This window comes from Artemia sp. Qi Xiang Cuo, chromosome 4 (assembly GCF_049724085.1).
Source record: "Artemia sp. Qi Xiang Cuo chromosome 4, ASM4972408v1, whole genome shotgun sequence".
NCBI lineage: Eukaryota > Metazoa > Arthropoda > Branchiopoda > Anostraca > Artemiidae > Artemia > Artemia sp. Qi Xiang Cuo.
In genome coordinates, this window is record NC_142797.1 from 78,423,804 (window position 1) to 78,444,057 (window position 20,254).

Genomic DNA, 20,254 nt, shown 5'->3' on the forward strand with positions numbered 1-20,254 from the left:
AACTCAAAAATAAGTAGAATTTATTCCGTATAGGAGGGGGACTGCCCGTTTCTCATTCACACCTTCACCTCATGGCCGCAGAAACTTTGGAGAGTGCTCATTAGATCAAAAATTGAGACTTCAAGTCCTTTTTTTATAAGTCGAAAGTGATTCGAGACCAACCAGCCATGAGGGGAGTGTATTTTCCGCAGGGGGCATTTTACGGGGGTTTATTTTCCATGAGGGAAACACTGGCCACTGGACAGGCACTGTACGTAAAGAAGCTACCGATAGAATCATTAATAGATGAAAACCGTAAAGCTAGGAAAAACTGAGTCAGGAAAATGTACAGAAGAAAATTGAGAAGAAATCGTCGTTGACGTTCTACATCCGACCTCTCCTTCCGTGTGCAGGGAGATGCTACTAAAAAATCTGTTTTATTTGTTTATGGGCTTGTTTAAGGTACAAAAAATTAAAAAGCTACTATAAAAAATTTTGATGAATTTGGGTTCACAAGTTAGCAAGTTGATATTCCGATTTTAGATCCGAAGGAGCAACAGCCGAGGTACCAAAGGCCCATTTTAGTGGGAACAGCGCCAGATGCAGAAATGTGCTATCTACAGTTGTTATATATTTGTAAGACAAAATTGGGCATATAAGTTTGAATTTTTGCTTTAAAATGAAGAGTAGAAACTAAAATCCGTCACTCAAATATAAATAAAGCAAGCTGCAAAGTGCATTGGATTACTTATGTTGAGAGCCGAGCTCATATACTTATTTTTATATTTTTGGTCATAATTATTTAGCAGTCTTACTAGTCTCTCAGATAAAGAGGGAGAGGGCAAGGAAAAACACTCGTCCCTGGACGCAGCGCCAGTTGGGTTGCCATTTAGGTATATTTCATGAACGGCAGTCCCAACTGACGCTGTTAAGAAGACGGGGTTTGAAAATGGTTATTGCCTCGAATGCTAAAAAACTTCAATACGCCTCAGCTGACTAATTGATTCCGTTTTTTATACTACTTTTTCTCGTAAGAAAAAAAAAATACAATACAGTAGATCTTTTCCTGTTATTCTTTATTTTGTTTTTACGAAAATACAAATAAATAAGTAGTTCATTCCGAGTCTCAGTATGCAATTTGGTAGCCATGTTGCTCAACTGGTTCGTATACAGATTCCACCTTAGTGCCAGTCTGGACGACACTTGGTGCCACAGGGGTCTCAATCTTCACAGCGGGGGAAGCATATGCAATAGGACCTGAATAGACTTGAGCAGCATAGGCAACTGGTGCTGGATGAGCATAAGCAATTGGTGCAGGAGCAGCATAAGAAATAGGTGCCACGGCTGGAGCACTGTAGGCTAGAGGTGAAACATAGGCATTGGGTGCTGCATAGGCTACAGCTCCATGTGTATGGACAACGGGTGCGCTGTAAGTTAGATGCGTTGGGGCACTGTAGGCAATTGAAACAAGAGCCAGGAGAGCGATCTACAAAGGTAAAAATATTTAGTTAATTGAAAGAGATTTTTTTGAATCACTTAGAAATCTTTTAGAATTTTATTGCTTTAAAAAATAAAGTTGTGAGACAGAGTTAAACTTTTGCGTAAAGAGCGAGGCGTTGAGGAGGGGACAGCCCCTTTCATATACGGATAATTTCTGTTCGTTTTAAGTTTTAATGTCGCTCCTTACTTTCAGTTTAAAAAACTTATTTTTTTTATTTAATTTCTGATCGTTTTTTCGTTAATGTAGCTTTGATTTTGGCTCACCGTCATTGAATAAGTAAACAAAATTTGCATAAAAATTTTACTCTTCTTTTGCTAAATGGCTGTCTCTAAATTTGGTTCTGACGTAATTTACAAATTAACTAACGTAACGAACTTCTATACTCGTATATTTTTCTTCTGGCAAAAAATACGTTGCAGATATAGTTGCAGATTTTTGCAGATATGAGCTTGAAACCTATGTAATAGGGTTTTCTGATATACTGAATCTGACGGTGGGATTTTCATTAAAATTCTTTCACTTGTAGGGGATGTTTCCTCCCTCTTTAAAAAATCAGGTAAATTTTTTCAGGCTCGTAGCCTTTGATGAGTAATACTAAACTTAATAAAACTTATATATTTAGAATCAGCATTATAAGCCCATTCTTTTGATACATTTATTGACATCAAAATTCCGTTTTTAAAAGTTTCGATTACTATTGAGCCGTATCACTTTTTTTATCTTTTTTTTATTACGTATATGTTATTATGTATATGAGGGGGTTTTCCCCTTAGTCGATACCACGCTCTTTACGTTAAAAGTTAAAAAAAATTTTACTCACAAACCCCTGAATCACAAAGGCTGTTTAATTAGAATAGATAGCTCTTTTGAAAGCACTAAAAAAAAAATATAGTGTAAAGGGCGAGGTATTGACTTGGGGGAGAACCCTCTCATATACGTAATAATTTCTGTTCGTTTTATGTTCTACTTTTGCTTCTTACTTTCAGTTGAAAAAACTTGTTTTTTTTTTATTTAATTTCTGATCTTTTTTTTAAATAATGCTTGGAAATCCGGCGCACCCTTCATAGAAATGTCCCTTACCCCAAAGAAACATCCTCCTCGGTAAGATTCTCCCGAGTAACCCCCTCCTCCAGCCCCCCCCCACCAGAAAAAAATCCTTCCTAAAAATGTCTGTTAATTCCCAATAACCAATACAATATGTAAGCAATGGGCAAAGTTCATATCTTGCAGCCTTTCCCCTGGGAACTGTGTGGGATTAAGTCATCCTAAAAGACATATTTACTAGATTTTCGACTATGCTGAACAAAATGGCTATCTCAAAATTTTAACTGGGTGACTTTGAGAAAAAAAGAGCGTGGGAGGGGGACTAGTTGCCCTCCATTTTTTGGAGGGCACGCATCGTGATTTTTCTTCAAGCAAAAAATGCAAATTTCCACCTTTTTACAGATAGGAGCGTTAAACTTCTTTAATAGGGTTCTCTGATAAGCTGAATGTGATGGTGTAATTTTCGTTAAATTTAATTAATAATGCAAAATTCCACATTTTTGCAGATAAGAGTTTTAAGCTTATTTAATAATGTTCGTAGATAAGCTAAATCTGATGGTGTGAAATTCGTTAAAGTTAATTAAAAAAATTTGGAATTAAAACAAAATTTTATTGTTTAAAAAAATGGAGTTGTGAGAAAGTCAAACTTTAGCGTAAAGAGCGACGCGTTGAGGATTGGACAGCCCCTTTCATATACGGAATAATTTCTGTTCATTTTAAGTTTTAACGTCGTTCCTTACTTTCAGTTAAAAAAAAAACTTGTTTTTTTTATTTCATTTGTGAACGTTCTTTAATTAATGCAGGTTTTGATTTTGGCTCAACGTGCATGAATAATTAAAACTAAATTTGCATATCAATTTTACTTTTATTTGGTTAAATGGTTTCTCGAAACTTGTTGAATTTTATTTACAAACGTTTTTATTAGTAATAAATATACGTAACTTACGAATTAACTTACGTAACGAACTTCTATATTAATATATTTTTAATACATATATTAGGGGATTTGCCCCCTTGTCAATACCTTGCTCTTTAAGCTAAACCTCGAATTTTGTTCAAATTCTTTAAAAATGACCTCTTAATCACAAATGCCGTTAATTAGAATAAATAGATCTTATGAAAGTACTAAAAAATCTTTGGCTTATAGAGTGAGGCATTGACTAGAAGGTGAACCCAATCATATAGCTAATATTTTTTTTTTCGTTTTAAGTTTTGATGTTGCTCCTTACTTTCAGTTGAAAAACTTGTTTTTTTATATTTAATTTCTGATTTTTTTTTAAACAATGATGGGAAATCCGGCGCCCCCTTCATAGCAATGCCCCTTCCCCCATGAAAACTTCCATCATGAAAAGATCCTCCCATATAACCCCCGACCCACCCCCACACCCACCCCCCACTACCAGAAAAAAATCCCCCTGAAAACGTCTGTATACTTCCCAATAACCAATACTATATGTTAACATTGGGTAAAGTCCATAACTGTCAGCCCTCCCCCTGGGGGCTTCGAGGGATTAAGTCATCCTAAAAGACATAGTTATAATATTTTCGACCATGCTGAACAAAATGGCTATCTCAAAATTTTGGTCGGGTGACTTTGGGAAAAAAATAAGCGTGGGAGGGGGCCTAGTTGCCCTCCATTTTTTTGGTAACTTAAAAAGGGCACTGAAACTTTTAATTTCCGTTCCAATGAGCCCTCCCACGATATTCTAGGACCACTGGGTCGATACGATCACCCCTGGGGAAAAGAAAAAAAAATAAATAAACACGCATCCGTGATCTTTCTTCTGGCAAAAAATGGAAAAATCAACATTTTTGTAGATAGGAGCTTGAAACCTCTACAGAAGGGCTTTATAAAATGTTTAGAACTCTGGTGAAATTTTCAATAAAGTTCATCAGCTTTTTGATGGTCTTTCTCCCTTTTTTCGAAAATAAGTCACATTATCTCAGATATGTAGGTTTTGCTGGTTAAAACTAACCTTGACGAAGCCTCTATTTTGGAAACCGTCATTAAAATCTAATTCTTTTGATGTATCTATTGGTATCAAAATTCCGTTTTTTAGAGTTTCGGTTACCATTGAGCCGGGTCGCTCCTTACTTACAGTTCGTTACCACGAACTGTTTGACTAATGTCATTGTCAATTGAGTCAAGATTAACGTCACGTCAGCCCTCCGTGACCAGGTAAATAAGTATGGAACAAGAAACAAGTGCAGCTTCATTCACTTGAAACATATTAAAATAAAACATATTAAAAATTACGAATTCCAAAAACAAACGTTATCAGAGACTCCATGGGGTGCTGGTGATTTTCCCCTCCCCTCTACATTTTAAAACTGTTTTTATTTTCATTGAAAAAATCACGAACACAACAAAATTGCCCCCCGCCATATGTTTTGAAAAATTATTTTTACTTCCCCATCCCCCAATTCTTATAAATCAGAGCCACTTACGTCACAAAGAAGAAAAACTACAAATTTAACATTATAAAGTTTGAAAAGGAAAAAAAGACCCCAACGCTTATTTCAAAACAATTTGACAAACAGATAAATGGTCTGATGTACAAATTCAACAACGTTTATTTGTGTAATTATATTTTGGATAGCCTTTACCGATGATGCGGAAGGGAAAATAGCGTAAATTCTACCCTTTTAAATTTCTGGGATCTGAAAACCATTATTAGTATATACAGGCCATATTAAGTTTTTAGAAGAAAATTTTTTCATAAAAGGAAAAGTTTTTGCCATATTTTTTTAATGCCCTTACAGCATCAAACGTAAGTTAAGCTGTTGACAGTAAAGAGAAATTTATTTGCATACGTAGTTTAAACTTACGTTAACAACGTTATATTTTGGGACTACTCTCTTATTAACGTGGTCTGAAAATTCCGAACTAAAAAGAAGGCCCCCAAAACTGGGTGTAGGTTACCTGACTTTTGATACTGGCTGGATTTTCAAAATTATTGTGTAACAGACAACTTTGTTTCACGAAAAATCCTTTTCTGATAAAAAAAAAAAAAATTAGTAAAGCCCGAGCCCATTAACTTTTGCTTCATACATAGTTTTAGTCTTCAAACGGTAGGTTTTATGTTGTTTTTACGTTACATTGCATTATTTACATTATTATACCGTCACGTCCAAGGAGTAAGGTAAACTTGAGGAAGCCTCTCTTATCTAACCAAATATGTTGTTACCGACTGGGTGTAGCTTATGAAATAAGATGCGTTATTGTTCGGTGCAGTATCAAAATAGAACATTAATTATGATTATATACCCTACTCATTTCGTTCCAGAAATTCTTATAAAGAACACTTGGTCTTTGTTAAGTAAACAATTTTCTTCCCCATTTTATTGCAATTTTTGCAAAAACATTTCAATTTTCCAAATGCATTTTACTTGTATATATTTATTGACGCATTATGTCAAATCTATGGGTGTATATCTAACTAATATTTTATGAGAAATCTAAAGTCAGAGCCCATGCAGAGATTAGGGGTGGGGGATGGAACGTACAGGTACTTTTTAGAGCCGTTTATGGCAACGAACGGTAAGTAGAGAATGACCCATTTCAACCTCAATAAAAAAAAAAAATGATGGGAGTATAAAAAAGCGTAAATTGAACATGCTCTAAATTAAATAAGTTGAAAAAATTTGTGAAATGAAAATAAAGAGTAACGCTGAAATATAAAATGAAAACAAAAATATCCTACGTATAAATGAGGAGGGCTATCACCCCCTTTAGCTCTCTCTACCAGGATTTTGCATTTTTTTTTTCTTAGCTCTTCAACATTGAATTATTTTAACATAATGCTAATGCAAGGCCGTATCCAGGGGGTTTAGGGGGTTTAACCCCCCCGAAATGCTTAACCGACTCATTAAAACGTAACAAAAATGAATATAAACAAACTTTTGATACTTTTTTAAAGTTTTTTTGTGTCCCCCTCCGCCGCCCCCAAAAAACTCCTTGTGTAAACCCCCGGAAAAAGTCCTGGATTCGACCCTCTGCAAATGTAAAAAAAAATCAACTTCTGTCACAAAGCTTCAAGGATGAATATACCACAGGATAGAATCCTTCGGAAAGAATATTGCTTCGCAAGATAATGAACAACCAATTGTCTAACTCGTGTACTCGGAAAATGTTAGCCTCAAAGGCTTTAATCCCGAAGCCTTGCAGCAATCTTCATACCCAAACTCTACTTACACGGTCATTACTAGACCTTGCATTATCTAGATCCCAGATATCATTAAAATTGCACAAAGCCAGAGCAATTAAACTTCTTATGGATGCTTCTTATGGCGGCCTGCTTTCCGTAATTTTCCGTTGTAGTACCCATAATTTTTTCAATAAAGTATTATATTTTCATCATATTTTGGTATATTTCATTAGGATTAACCTAACTTCCCTTCTCGAGTGTGTTCTGTATAATACGTAAGTACGGAAAATAGTGTCACTTGGTGTCTACGTATGGACTTTGGGGTCTTAATCTAGCCAGGGTCAACCACTGTAATACCTCGTTAGGTCCTAATCAAAATCGGGAATTGACTTATGTGATTTCTGAGTAAATCTTTTGTAATTGCAATGCATCCGCTTACCTCAGAGCAGGGTTGCCACCCGTTGAGGAGAAAAAATCACTAGATTTTAGTGATTGTTGGTGGATTTAACGATTTTCTTCAATAATTTAGTGATTTATGGGCTGATTTAGTGATATTTTTTTAGGCAATATAAAAATCACTAGAAATAGTGACGAATCCCTAGAGATGGCAACCCTGCCTCAGAGACATTGAAGTGACACAACAGCAAACAAAACTTAGTTTATTTGAACATGAATTAGTTCCAATCAGGTAATGGATATAGCTAAAAGATCTATATAATGCACCCCCCTCCCTTTCTCTGTCTTGGAAAGAATAAACTTGTGAAAATGTACATGTATCTTACGAGTATGCACATCACTTGATTCATTACATCAAAACTCATCTACGAAAACCCCTTGCTACTCAGTTATAATTTTGATAATGGCACCCCCTATAGGCCAACCCTGTCTATGACAGTTGCCCTAAATATAAGCTGTGGCGTTCAACGTAGTTAGAGAGAAGGCAGAGGAGAAAATTAAGTTGAGGAACAGAAGGGGTAGCAAATGTTCCCTAGATTAAGAAATCTTTTTTTGTTTCTTTTGTTGAAAAATCTAAATATACCACATCAACCTCCCCCTGAATTTTAGAAAAGCTTTTTGTATATCTCCATTAAACAAAAACCGAAGAACATTTTTTGTCTGGCTCGACATATTTTCGTGAATTTGCACCCCTTGGAGGAGGGTTTGGACCCTTATCTTAAATATAAATGATATTATTAAATATAAACATTATATTGTATAATATAATTGGAATTTATCAGAGTTTTAACGTTTTAGCTTTCTCCTCTCTCCGTTCCAGAAACGAAACCCTTGATAACGCCGTAACTAAAAATTTAAATTAAAAAGGTTCATACCATGCACTTCATCTTTGCTAGAGTAAAATTGAGCTTGGAAATCACAGAAGAGCTAGAAACCGAATGATGTTTGAGTGAATAATTCTCATCTGTTATATACTAGAATCTAATTAAACAAGTAACCACACCCAAAGTCTTAATGTTAAGAACCCATCAAGAAAGCGGAACTATAGCAAAGGCAAAGACCTCTGAAACTGTTAATGGTCCGTTATTAATGACGTTATTTTTTTATAAAGAAGAATATGGCAAAAATTCTTGGGACTTTATGATGCACTTTAGGGGAAAATAAATAAAACCAATAATATGAAAAGAATATACAAGGAAAACTTGAGTCTTAAAACGAAACTAAAAAACAACATAATACTTAGGACGAACAAAAAAGTTCCTAAGCATGAAGGGAGTTACCACCCCCGAGACTACCCTCCTTATTCTAAATTTTGACTAATGCTTTCCTGAAAGCTTTTTAGAAAGGAACAGATATAGCCAGATGGTAATTACAAGTGTTGTATTTGCTGGTTGTCTTTAAAAATGTTTGAACTGAAAATTTCCTACAAACTTTAGCTTAAAGAGAAGGGGCCTCACCCCCTCCTGTTTATAATAAACTATGTCCTTTTTAAGCATTAATGTCGCTCCTTAGTCTCGTTTGGAAAATCGGATTTTGTTTTAATTTCTGTTCTCTGTTTATATCATTTAACGGACTATACTGAATATAAGGGAGGATGCCACCCCCTTGGTATTTTAACGCCAAATTCAACTTATGCAAAACATTGTGAAATTGCTCCACTTAGACAAACTTTTAGGGTAGGGGGTTTCAAATATCAAGACTGAATTTTCCGGCCATGATTTTCAAATAATCCAGTGGTTCTTTAGAAAACTTTTGTTCTTAGGCAGTGTCCCCAGCGCATTGTAGGCAAACAGTGGAACTTCGACTTTTTTTAAACTCCTAATACAGCATTTGCATGATAAGACGGGACATGTCACCTTCCTAATGCTTATATTGCTAAAATTGTCCAAATATACACCTCCAAAGTAAAAAAGGTTAAGGGATCAATTCCCCCTTTCTATATTTATCTAAAGGACATCACAGGGGTCAATGGGGATAGATGGGGAGGAATAGCTCCCTTGGAATTTTAAAATTAACAATTGAAAAAAACACAAGAATATTCCCTTTTGTAGGTTTTGAGGTATTCCTCTTTTGGCAGCTCCATTAGAAATGTTTTTCAATCCCTGCCCCCCCCCCCCAACACACACATATTTTCACTAATTGGTGCCACGGAAGTGTAGCTGAAACACAACCATACAGCCAATATGTAGATGGTACACAGCTGTAACAGAAACTGAAACTGGTGTAACAGAAACTGGTGGGTGAGTTTCATGAGGTTAATCCTGATTCCCGTTATAAGTTTCTGTGTGATTTGAGTTCTATTAGTTGTCAAAATGAGTTTAATATTTTTCATTTAAATTGTCAAGGGATTGGAAGTTCATACCAGTTTTTGAATGAGTTATGTCTGCAATCAACCCCTCATGTTTTAGCTTTAACGGAGACTTGGTTGAAGAACCATAGTTCTTCTCTGTTAGAGATTGGTAATTATAAGCTGTACATTAAAAATAGAGAGATGCATCAACATGGCGGCTTAGCAATTTATGTGCGTAATGATTTTGAGGTTAAGGTGAGAGATGATATAAGAGTTAATCGAGAAATGGTGTTTGAAAGTATGGTGTTAGAATTGCAGTGTCTTAATTTTAAGTGTTTTATGATTGTCGTTTATAGACACCCTTCGTATAATATAGATGAGTTTAGCTCACTTTTAGAAGAGCAATTGGATAAGTTACCAATTTCTACTAGACCTTGTTTTATTTGTGGTGATTTTAACTTGGATTTAAGAACTGTGAATAGTAACCTTAGAGCTAGGGAGTTTCTAAACACTATGCTAGGTTATGGACTACAGCCTTCTATTAATATATGTACAAGAGTGAGCCATGATTCTGCTACGTTGATTGATAACGTTTACTTAAATACTGAATATAGTAGTGCGGGTGTTATTGTAAACGACGTTTTAGATCATTTCGGTCTGTTGGTATCTATTCCTTCTCTTTTGGACAGGCCAAGATCAGAGCATTCTGAAGTACCGAAAACTTGTTTTCCTGTTATTAATGTACCAAAGTTAAAAAATGAGCTTGGAGGAAAAAATTGTGATTTTTTATATAGAAATGATATGGATGTGAATGATAAATTTACACTTTGGTATTCGATGATTAAGGATACGGTAGTTGCTTGTAGTCAAGTTAGGAAGAACCGTAAGTATTTTGATTCGCCGAAGAAGCCTTGGGTTACGAAGAGTATTCTAGTTTCTCTAGCTAGGCGACAGCAATTGTATAAAAAGTCCGCATTAAGAAATAGTATTAGCGATGTAAATATTTATAAAGCGTATAGTAATAAGTTGAATAGTATACTTCGTAAGGCTAAGTTAAATTACCTGAGTGATAGATTTAAAAATGCGGAGGGTAACCCGAGAAAGACTTGGAATGTTATAAATTCTGTTATTAAACCGAATAAGCCTGAAATTGTTACTAGTCTTGTTGATGGTGAAAATATTCGCCAAACTACTGAACGTATGTGTGAGCACTTTTCTAGTGTAGGGGGCCGGTTAGCGTCGTCTGTTAAGCAGCATGCAAGTGATGGTGATTTCACTCAGTTTTTGCCTGAAAGTAGTGACGTTTCTATGTACTTGCGACTGGTTACTGAAAAAGAATTGTGTGATGTGGTAAATGGTATGCGAAACAGTGCATCCGGGTCAGACTTTATTACAACAAAGGTTTTTAAGTCAATTTTTCCTGTGATATCGCAACAAATTTTGTACCTGGTTAATGCTAGTTTTAAATGTGGTATATATCCGGAGTGCCTTAAAAGTGCCAGAGTAATACCTTTATTTAAAGGGGGTGATAGGAAAATATGAATCATTATCGACCGATATCCCTCCTTTCTGTTATTTCTAGGCTAGTAGAAAAACTTATTAATTCTAGAGTATCTGAGTTTTTGGAGAATAATTCCTTTTTCCATTCTAATCAGTTCGGTTTTCGTAAGGGGATGTCTACCGAACAGGCAGTTTTATTTTTGACAACGTTTGTGCATGATGCTTTGGACCAAGGGTTTAAGGTGGCGTCTATTTTTTTAGATATTGTTAAAGCGTTCGATTCAGTTGACCATGAAATTTTAATTATGAAGCTAGAAAATTGTGGAATTAGAAGAAATGCGTTGAAGTTATTTGAAACTTTTTTGAGAGGTAGGACCCAGTGCGTTGAAATTTCTAATGTGAGGTCTAGTGAAAGAATGGTTGATTATGGTGTTCCACAGGGTTCTGTATTAGGTCGGCTTTTATTCTTGGTTTATATCAATTACTTACGATTTTCTATTTTGGATTTGTTAGATAGTGCACATTCTAATTGTAGGGTGATTATTCCTAGTTTTGCAGATGATACCCATTTTACTGCCGCAGCAAATACTGAATCTGATTTAATAGAGATAATGAGAAGAGGTATGTTAAGCATTGATAAGTGGATGAGAGTAAATAAGCTATTTTTAATTCATAGTAAATGAGGTTTTAAGATATATGGTAGATCATCAAATTTTTACACTTGGGTTCTGGTTTTGCAAATGGAGAACTATGTAATTAAGCGTACAAATACTATACAATACCTTGGTGTTATTGTGGATGAATGCCTTAGTTTTAAAAGTCATGTTTCTTTTATTAGTAGTAAGATTGCAAGAAATGTTGGAATGATGAGAAAGTTAAAAAATATTTTCCAGGATTCTATTTTGAGATTGATTTATTTTCCGTTAGTTCACCCGTATTTAATATATTGCGTGAGTATATGGTCTAGCACATTTTCAGTGCATTTGCAGCAGTTACGTGTGATACAAAATATGGCACTGCGAATGTTGTCCGGAGATAATCGGAGAACTTCGGTGAGATCCCAATATGTACAGTTAAATATTATCCCTGTGTCAGGTCTTGGGAAATTTTACCATGGGTTATTTATGTTTAAGTATTTTTCTAATTTGGTTCCCAAGTGTTTTTTAAATTTATTTATTTCTGGTGATGATGTACACAATTATCCTACTCGTCATGCTAGAGATATACGGACACCTCAAGATACTAGTACTAGATCGCTATTTTCAATACGTCATGTGGGGCCAGTTGTCTGGAATAATTTGCCTGTTTCTTTAAAAAGTTCAGTGAATCTATGTGAGGTCCGTCGGGACCTTAAAACCCTTTGTCTCCGTAGGTATGAATTTGTATAAATTTGTTTAAAGGGTGGTATAGCTGAGTCATTCTCTGGTTAGCCTGGAACCCGTTTTTCCCGTTTTTCCTATATATTTTTATTTTTTTTTGTTTCGTCTATTTATTATTTATTGGCTTGCGGCTGGAAGTTTTGGAGTATGTGAAGTATTGAATTTTGGTTATTTCAACCAGGAGCCGAGTGAGTGTAGGATTTTCATTTTTTCTTTTTTTTTTCTTTCTTTCCTCTTTTTCTCGTTTTTTCTCTTCTTTCTCTTTATTATGTTATTATAAGTGTTAATTTTAAGAGGGTAAATACTTCCGAACAAGCGTTAGCTTATGGAAGGTCATTTGTTTTTTGCGTTGTGTTGTTTTTGGAATAAACCCTTATCTTATCTTAATATACACCTCCAAAGTAAAAAAGGTTAAGGGATCAATTTCCCCTTTCTATATTTATCTAAAGGACATCACAGGGGTCAATGGGGATAGATGGGGAGGAATAGCTCCCTTGGAATTTTAAAATTAACAATTGAAAAAAACACAAGAATATTCCCTTTTGTAGGTTTTGAGGTATTCCTCTTTTGGCAGCTCCATTAGAAATTTTTTTCAATCCCTGCCCCCCCCCCCCCCAACACACACATATTTTCACTAATTGGTGCCACGGAAGTGTAGCTGAAACACAACCATACAGCCAATATGTAGATGGTACACAGCTGTAACAGAAACTCTAAAAAAAATAAGTAACAACTAAAACTTCAAAAGAACTGGCTCTTTACGCTGATTCTAAATATATGAAATTCATTAATTTTATTTTTACCAATCAAAAGCTGTGAGCATGTGAAAATTGCCAGATTTTCCAATGTAGAAACTCCCCAAATAAGTCAAGAAATCTTAATGAAAATCACACCATCACATTCAGCATATCTGAGAATATTTCTATAGAGGTTTCAAGCTCCTATTTACAAAATAAGGAATTTTATAAAAAAATTTGCCAGAAGAAATATCATAGATGCGTGTTCATTTGCTGTTTTTTATGTGTTTTTCCCAGGGGTGATCGTATCAAACCAATGGTCCTAGACGACCAGGAGAGGGCTAGTTCGAACAGAAATATACATTTTTAGTACTCTTTTTAGGTGATCACTAGCCCCCCTCGTACGCCTTTTTCTTCCCCAAAATACATCTAATCAAAGTTTTGAGACACCCATTTGGTTCAGCTTAGTTGAAAAGTCAATGAATATGCCTCTGGGGATAACATGACCCATCACAGTTCATGGGGAAAGAGTTTAAAGCAATGGAATTCGCCCGTTCTTACATTAGGTATTTGATGTTGGGAAATATATTTATTTGGGAGGGGAGAAATTTTCTACGTGAAGAAATCTTCCGAGTATAATGTTCCATGGAGGGAGGAGGGGGCTTTTCCAACATTATTTGAAAAGCGGGCATAAAATTAAACGTAAAAAACAAGTTTTCTCAACTTCGAGTAAGGAGCGAAATTAAAAATTCGATGAAGCGGAAATTATCAAACAGTTCGTGGTAACGAACTGTAAGTAATGAGCGACCCGCCTCAATAGTAACCAAAACTCTGAAAACCGTAATTTTGATGCCAATAGATACATCAATAGAATCAAATTTGTATTCTGATTTCAAATATATAAGTTTCATTAAGTTTAGTCTTACCCATCAAAAGTTACACGCCTGAAAAAATTTGCCTTATTTTCAAAAAAAGGGGGAAACAACCCCTAAAGGTCATTAAAATTTAATGAAGATCACATGGTCAGAATCTGCGTATCAGAGATACTTACTATAGAAGTTTCAAGCGTCTATCTGCAAAAATGTGGAATTTTGTTGTTTTTTTTGCCAGAAGAAAGATCACGGATGCGTGTTTATTTGTCGTTTTTTTTGTGTTTTTTTATTTTCCCAGGGGCGATTGTATCGATCCATTAGTCCTATAATATCGTAATAGGGCTTATCTAAACGGAAATTAAAAGTTCTAGTACCCTTTTTAAGTGACCAAAAAAATTGGAGGGCAACTTGGCCCCCTCCCACGCTCATTTTTTTCCTGAAGTCAGCCAATCAAAATTTTAAGGTAGCCATTTTGTTCAGCATTGTCGAAAATCTAATAAATATGTCTTTGAGGATGATTTAATCCCCCACAGTTCCCAGGGGAAGGGCTGCAAGTTATGAACTTTGCCTATTGTTTACAATAAATAAAAAAAACAAGTTTTTTTAACTGAAAGTAAGGAGCGACATTAAAACTTAAAACGAACAGAAATTATTCCGTATAGGAAAGGGGCTGTCTCCTCCTCAACGCCTCGCTCTTTACGCTAAAGTTTTTTATTGTTTAAAAAAAATAGAGTTGTGAGAAAGTCAAACTTTAGCGTAAAGAGCAAGGCGTTGAGGAAGGGACAGCCCCTTTCATATACGGAATAATTTCTGTTCGTTTTAAGTTTTAATGTTGCTCCTTACTTTCAGTTAAAAAAACTTGTTTTTTTTATTTAATTTTTGAACGTTTTTGAATAAATGCAGGTTTTGATCTTGGCTCACAGTACATGAATAATTAAAACAAAATTTTCAGATTAATTTACTTTTATTTGGTTAAATGGCTTTCTCGAAACTTATTTATTTTATTTACGAACGTTTTTATTAGTAATAAATATACGTAACCTACGAATTAACTTACGTAACGAACTTCTATATTCATATATTTTTAATACGTATATTAGAGGGGTTCGCCCACTAGTCAATACCTTGCTCTTTAAGCGAAAGTTCGAATTTTGTTCAAATTCTTTAAAAATGACCGCTTAATCACAAAGGCCGTTAATTAGAAGAAATAGCTCTTATGAAAGTAATAAAAAATATCTGGCTTAAAGAGTGAGGTATTGACTAGGGGGTGAACCCAATCATATATGTAATATTTTCTGTTCGTTTAAAGCTTTTATGTTGCTACTGTTGCAGTTGAAAAACTTGTTTTTTTTTATATTTAATTTCTGATCTTTTTTTAAATAATGCTGGGAAGTCCGGCGTCCCCTTCATAGCAATGTCCCTTCCCCTATGAAAACTTCCTTCATGGAAAGATCCTCCTACATAACCCTTGACCCCAGGCACGTACGTAGGAATTTTTTTCGGGGGGGGGCCAATTTGTTTGGGGGGCCAAATCCTTCAAACCCATTATTCTGTGAGAAAAATCAGAAAATTATGGGAAAATAAAAAAAAATCGTGAGATCTCGGGGTGGGGGGGGGGCGGTCCCGGAGCCCCCCCCCCTGCGTACGTCCCTGCCCGACCCCCCCCCCCCTCCCCACTACCAGGAAAAATCTCCCCTGAAAACGTCTGTACTGTATACTTCCCAATAACCAATACTATATGTTAACATTGGGTAAAGTTCATAACTTTCAGCCCTCCTTCTGGGAACTTCGGGGGATTAAGTCATCCTAAAAGACATACTTATAATATTTTCAAACATGCTGAACAAAATGGCTATCTCTTTTGATCAGGTGACTTTGGGAAAACAATGAGCGTGGGAGGGGGCCTAGTTGCCCTCCATTTTTTTTGGTTACATAAAAAGCGCACTAGAACTTTTAATTTCCATTCCAATGAGCCCTCCCACGATATTATTGGACCACTGGGTCGATAAGATCACCCCTGGGGGAAAAAAAAAAACACGCATCCGTGATCTTTCTTCTGGCAAAAAATGCAAAATTCCACATTTTTGCAGATAAGAGCTTGAAACCTCTGTAGTAGGGTTCTCTGATACGCGAAATATGATGGTGTGATTTTCATTAAGGTTCTATAGCTTTTAGGGGGTCTTTCCTCCTTTTTCAGAAAATCACCCAAATTTTCTCAGGCGCATAACTTTTGATGGGTAAGATTAAGCCGGCCGGTTAGCCGGTCGGTAAGCCGGTAAGATTAAGGTCGGTTACCATTGAGCCGGATCCCACTAACCAATACTATATGTTAACATTGGGTAAAGTTCATAACTTTCAGCCCTCCTCCTGGGGTCTTTGAGGGATTAAGTCATCCTAAAAGACCTAGTTATAATATTTTCGACCATGATGAACAAAATGGCTATCTCAAAATTTTGATCGGGTGACTTTGGGGAAAAAATGAGCGTGGGAGGGGGCCTAGTTGCCCTCCATTTTATTGGTCACTTAAAAAGGGCGCTAGAACTTTTAATTTCCGTTCCAATGAGCCCTCCCACGATATTCTAGGACCACTGTGTTTATACGATCACCCCTGGGGAAAAAAAAACAAAAAAAAAAAAAAACAAATAAACACGCATCCGTGATCTTTCTTCTGGCAAAAAATGGAAAATTCCACATTTTTGTAGAAAGGAGCTTGAAACCTCTACAGTAGGGTTCTCTGATACGCTGAATATGATGGTGTGATTTTCATTAAGGTTCTATAACTTTTAGGGGGTCTTTCCCCCTTTTTTCGAAAATCAACCAAATTTTCTCAGGTGCGTAACTTTTGATGGGTAGGATTAAACTTGATAAAGCTTATATATTTGAAATCAGCATTAAAATCCGATTCTTTTGATGTATCTATTTGTATCAAAATACCGTTTTCTAGAGTTTCGGTTACCATTGAGCCGGGTCCCAATAACCAATACTATATGTTAACATTGCGTAAAGCTCATAACTTTCAGCCCTCCTCCTGGGGGCTTCGAGGGATTAAGTCATCCAAAAAGACATAGTTATAATATTTTCGACCATGCTGAACAAAATGGCTATCTCAAAATTTTGATCGGGTGACTTTGGTGAAAAAATGAGCGTGGGAGGGGGTCTAGTTGCCCTCCATTTCTTAGTCACTTAAAAATGGCACTAGAACTTTTAATTTCCATTCCAATGAGCCCTCCCACGATATTCTAGGACCACTGGGTCGATACGATCACCCCTGGGGAAAAAAAACAAAAAAAATAAAAAAACAAAAAAAACAAATAAACACGCATCCGTGATGTTTCTTCTGGCAAAAAAAGGAAAATTCCACATTTTTGTAGATGGGAGTTCTATAACTTTTAGGGGGTCTTTCCCCCTCTTTCTGTATATCAGCCAAATTTTCTCAGGCGCGTAACTTTTGATAGGTAAAATTAAACTTGATGAAACTTATATATTTGAAATCAGTATTAAAATCCGATTCTTTTGATGTATATATTTGTATCAAAATACCGTTTTCTAGAGTTTCAGTTACCATTTAGCCGGGTCCCAATAACCAATACTATATGTTAACATTGGGTAAAGTTCATAACTTTCAGCCCTCCTCCTGGGGGCTTCGAGGGATTAAGTCATCCTAAAAGACATTGTTATAATATTTTCGACCATGCTGAACAAAATGGCTATCTCAAAATTTTGATCGGGTGACTTTGGGAAAAAAATGAGAGTGGGAGGGGGCCTACTTGCCCTCAATTTTTTGGTCACTTAAAAATGGCACTAGAACTTTTAATTTCCATTCCAATGAGCCCTCCCACGATATTCTAGGACCACTGGGTCGATACGATCACCCCTGGGGAAAAAAAACAAAAAAAATAAAAAAACAAAAAAACAAATAAACACGCATCCGTGATGTTTCTTCTGGCAAAAAAAGGAAAATTCCACATTTTTGTAGATGGGAGTTCTATAACTTTTAGGGGGTCTTTCCCCCTCTTTCTGTATATCAGCCAAATTTTCTCAGGCGCGTAACTTTTGATAGGTAAAATTAAACTTGATGAAACTTATATATTTGACATCAAAATTAAAATCTGATTCTTTTGATGTATCTATTGGTATCAAAAATCCGTTTTTTAGAGTTTCGGTTACCATTGAGCCGGGTCGCTCATTACTTACAGTTCGTTACGACGAACTGTTTGATATAGTACTGGTAAATGGGAAGTATACAGACGTTTCAGGAGGGATTTTTTTCTGGTGGGGGGGGTCGTTGGAGGATCTTTCCTTGGAGGAGGTTTCCGTGGGGGAAGGGACAATTTTATGAAGGGGGCGCCGGATTTCCCAGCATTATTTAAAAAACGATCAGAAATTAAATACAAAAAAACAATTTTTTTCAACTGAAAGTAAGGAGCAACATTTAAACTTAAAAAAAAAGAAATTATTACGTATATGAAGGGGTTCGCCCCCTATTCAATACCTCGCCCTTTATGCTAAAGTTTTTTTTTGTACTTTCAAAAGAGCTACTTATTCTAATTAAACAGCCTTTGTGATTCACGGGTTTGTGATTCGAACAAAATTTGAACTTTAGCGTAAAGAGCGAGGTATTGACTAGGGGTAAGCTCCCCAATATACGTAATAAAAACATACAAATATAGAAGTTCGTTACGTAAGTTAATTCGTAAGTTACGTCATGACAAAATTTCGAGAAAGCCATTTAGCCAAAACAATAAAATGAATATGCAAATTTCATTCTGATTATTCATGTACGGTGAGCCAAAATCAAAGCTGCATTAATTCAAAAACGTTCAAAAATCAAATAAAAAAATAAGATGTTTTAACTGAAAGTAAGGAGCGACATTAAAACTTAAAACGAACAGAAATTGTTCCGTATATGAAAGGGGCTGTCCCCTCCTCAACGCCTCGCTCTGTACGCTAAAGTTTGACTCTGTCACACAACTTTATTTTTTAAAACAATAAAAAACTTTAGCGTAAAGAGCGAGGCGTTTAGGAGGGGTTGAGGAGCTGTTTGAATAATTTCAATAGTTTTTCTACAAAATAATTGTTGTGTGAAATTCAAATGCAGAATTAGCAGTTTTTTGGGGGTGCAAGTTTGTGGCACCAATTCACAAAAATATAGGGAGGCGAAGATTTGTCTCAATTTTTAAAAATGAAAATACAAAAAGAAAAATATTGAGCAAATTTACCTAAAATAAGGAGTAGTGGTGACTTCATTGCTTGGAAAAATACTTGACAAAATTGTCCAAATAGGGGAGGAGGAGTTAATGGGGAAAATACCTACCCATCCCCCAAAAAATTGGTGGGATTGATGCAGTTTTTGATAGTTTAAAATGGCACTAGGAATTAAGATTTCTTCTCGAAAAGGCTACAATTATCAGACCAACTGTTCACTACATTTCCTCTTGATAAAAAAAATGAAAAACAAATAAACGTGTATCCATTATCAAATATTCTTACGCTACTGACTTTTGACGGGTAGCTATAATTTTAATGAACTTTAAACCTTTAATAAACATATTAATTATTGTCAACATTTTCATCAAATTTTGTTTTTTTTATTGTTTCAATTACTGTTGACAAGAATTGCTCTTTACTGAGTGTCCGCAAACATCAGCGATTTGAAAACCTTCGTTGAACTTTCCTCAAGATATCAAACATCAGTAATAATTTAGAGGTGTCTCAACGCGGCATAACCAGAGAAGAGAAAGAGTTCTGAGGCTCACGGACGTGAGGCTCACGAACCTCACGGATAGGACGTCGGGTCTATCTGATGCCTTTGACTTTTTCTTTCACATTTCAATGTAGTTAGGATAAAAGTAGTAAGTAGAGAGCAAATCAGTGAAAACATAGAATGAAATTTTCGTTTTTCCGATAAGGCCCTATTGAACAATGCCCAAATAATTATTTACAAAACAAAAGCACAAAATAAGCTGATAAGTTTAAACATAACAATCGACACAATTTGCATTTATAACAGATTCAACATAATATTATTTCGATCGATAAGAACAATATCGTGTTTTTTTCTGTTGTTACATAGCCAAACATAAAACTATTGTACTGGCTACGATTACTATGAATGGTTTGAAAACAGACGATTTATATAGAATTTTCTTTTGGAATTATTGTATACAGTAGATAATTTAATTTCTGTTCTTGCCCTCGCCCAAAAACAGGCCACTCTGGAGAAGACTAAGTGCGCTAACGTCTGGTCACCTCTCTGCTGGCAACGCTGTCGAGCAAGAGCTTAAAGTAAATTAAGTCTTGCGTTTTGGTGCATATCGTGATTAGTGCTGATGAGGGTTGCATGTGGTT

The 20,254-nt window shown here is 35.6% G+C and overlaps 2 protein-coding genes across 2 annotated transcripts; one reads left to right on the plus strand and one right to left on the minus strand.

Annotated features, from left to right (window-relative positions):
* Positions 1-1,037: 1,037 nt before the first annotated feature.
* Positions 1,038-8,119, minus strand: LOC148953462 (uncharacterized). The gene is made up of 2 exons (XM_089087694.1): positions 8,004-8,119; positions 1,038-1,465 (listed from the first exon to the last, which is right to left on the minus strand). Exons 1-2 carry the CDS (start codon positions 8,013-8,015, stop codon positions 1,106-1,108), a joined length of 372 nt encoding a protein of 123 aa, XP_088943820.1. The 5' UTR covers positions 8,016-8,119; the 3' UTR covers positions 1,038-1,105.
* A 1,638-nt stretch (positions 8,120-9,757) lies between these two features.
* LOC148953463 (uncharacterized) lies at positions 9,758-10,960 on the plus strand. Its single transcript, XM_089087967.1, has one exon. The coding sequence runs from the start codon at positions 9,758-9,760 to the stop codon at positions 10,958-10,960; it is 1,203 nt and encodes a 400-aa protein (XP_088944093.1).
* The last annotated feature ends 9,294 nt before the right edge of the window (positions 10,961-20,254 follow it).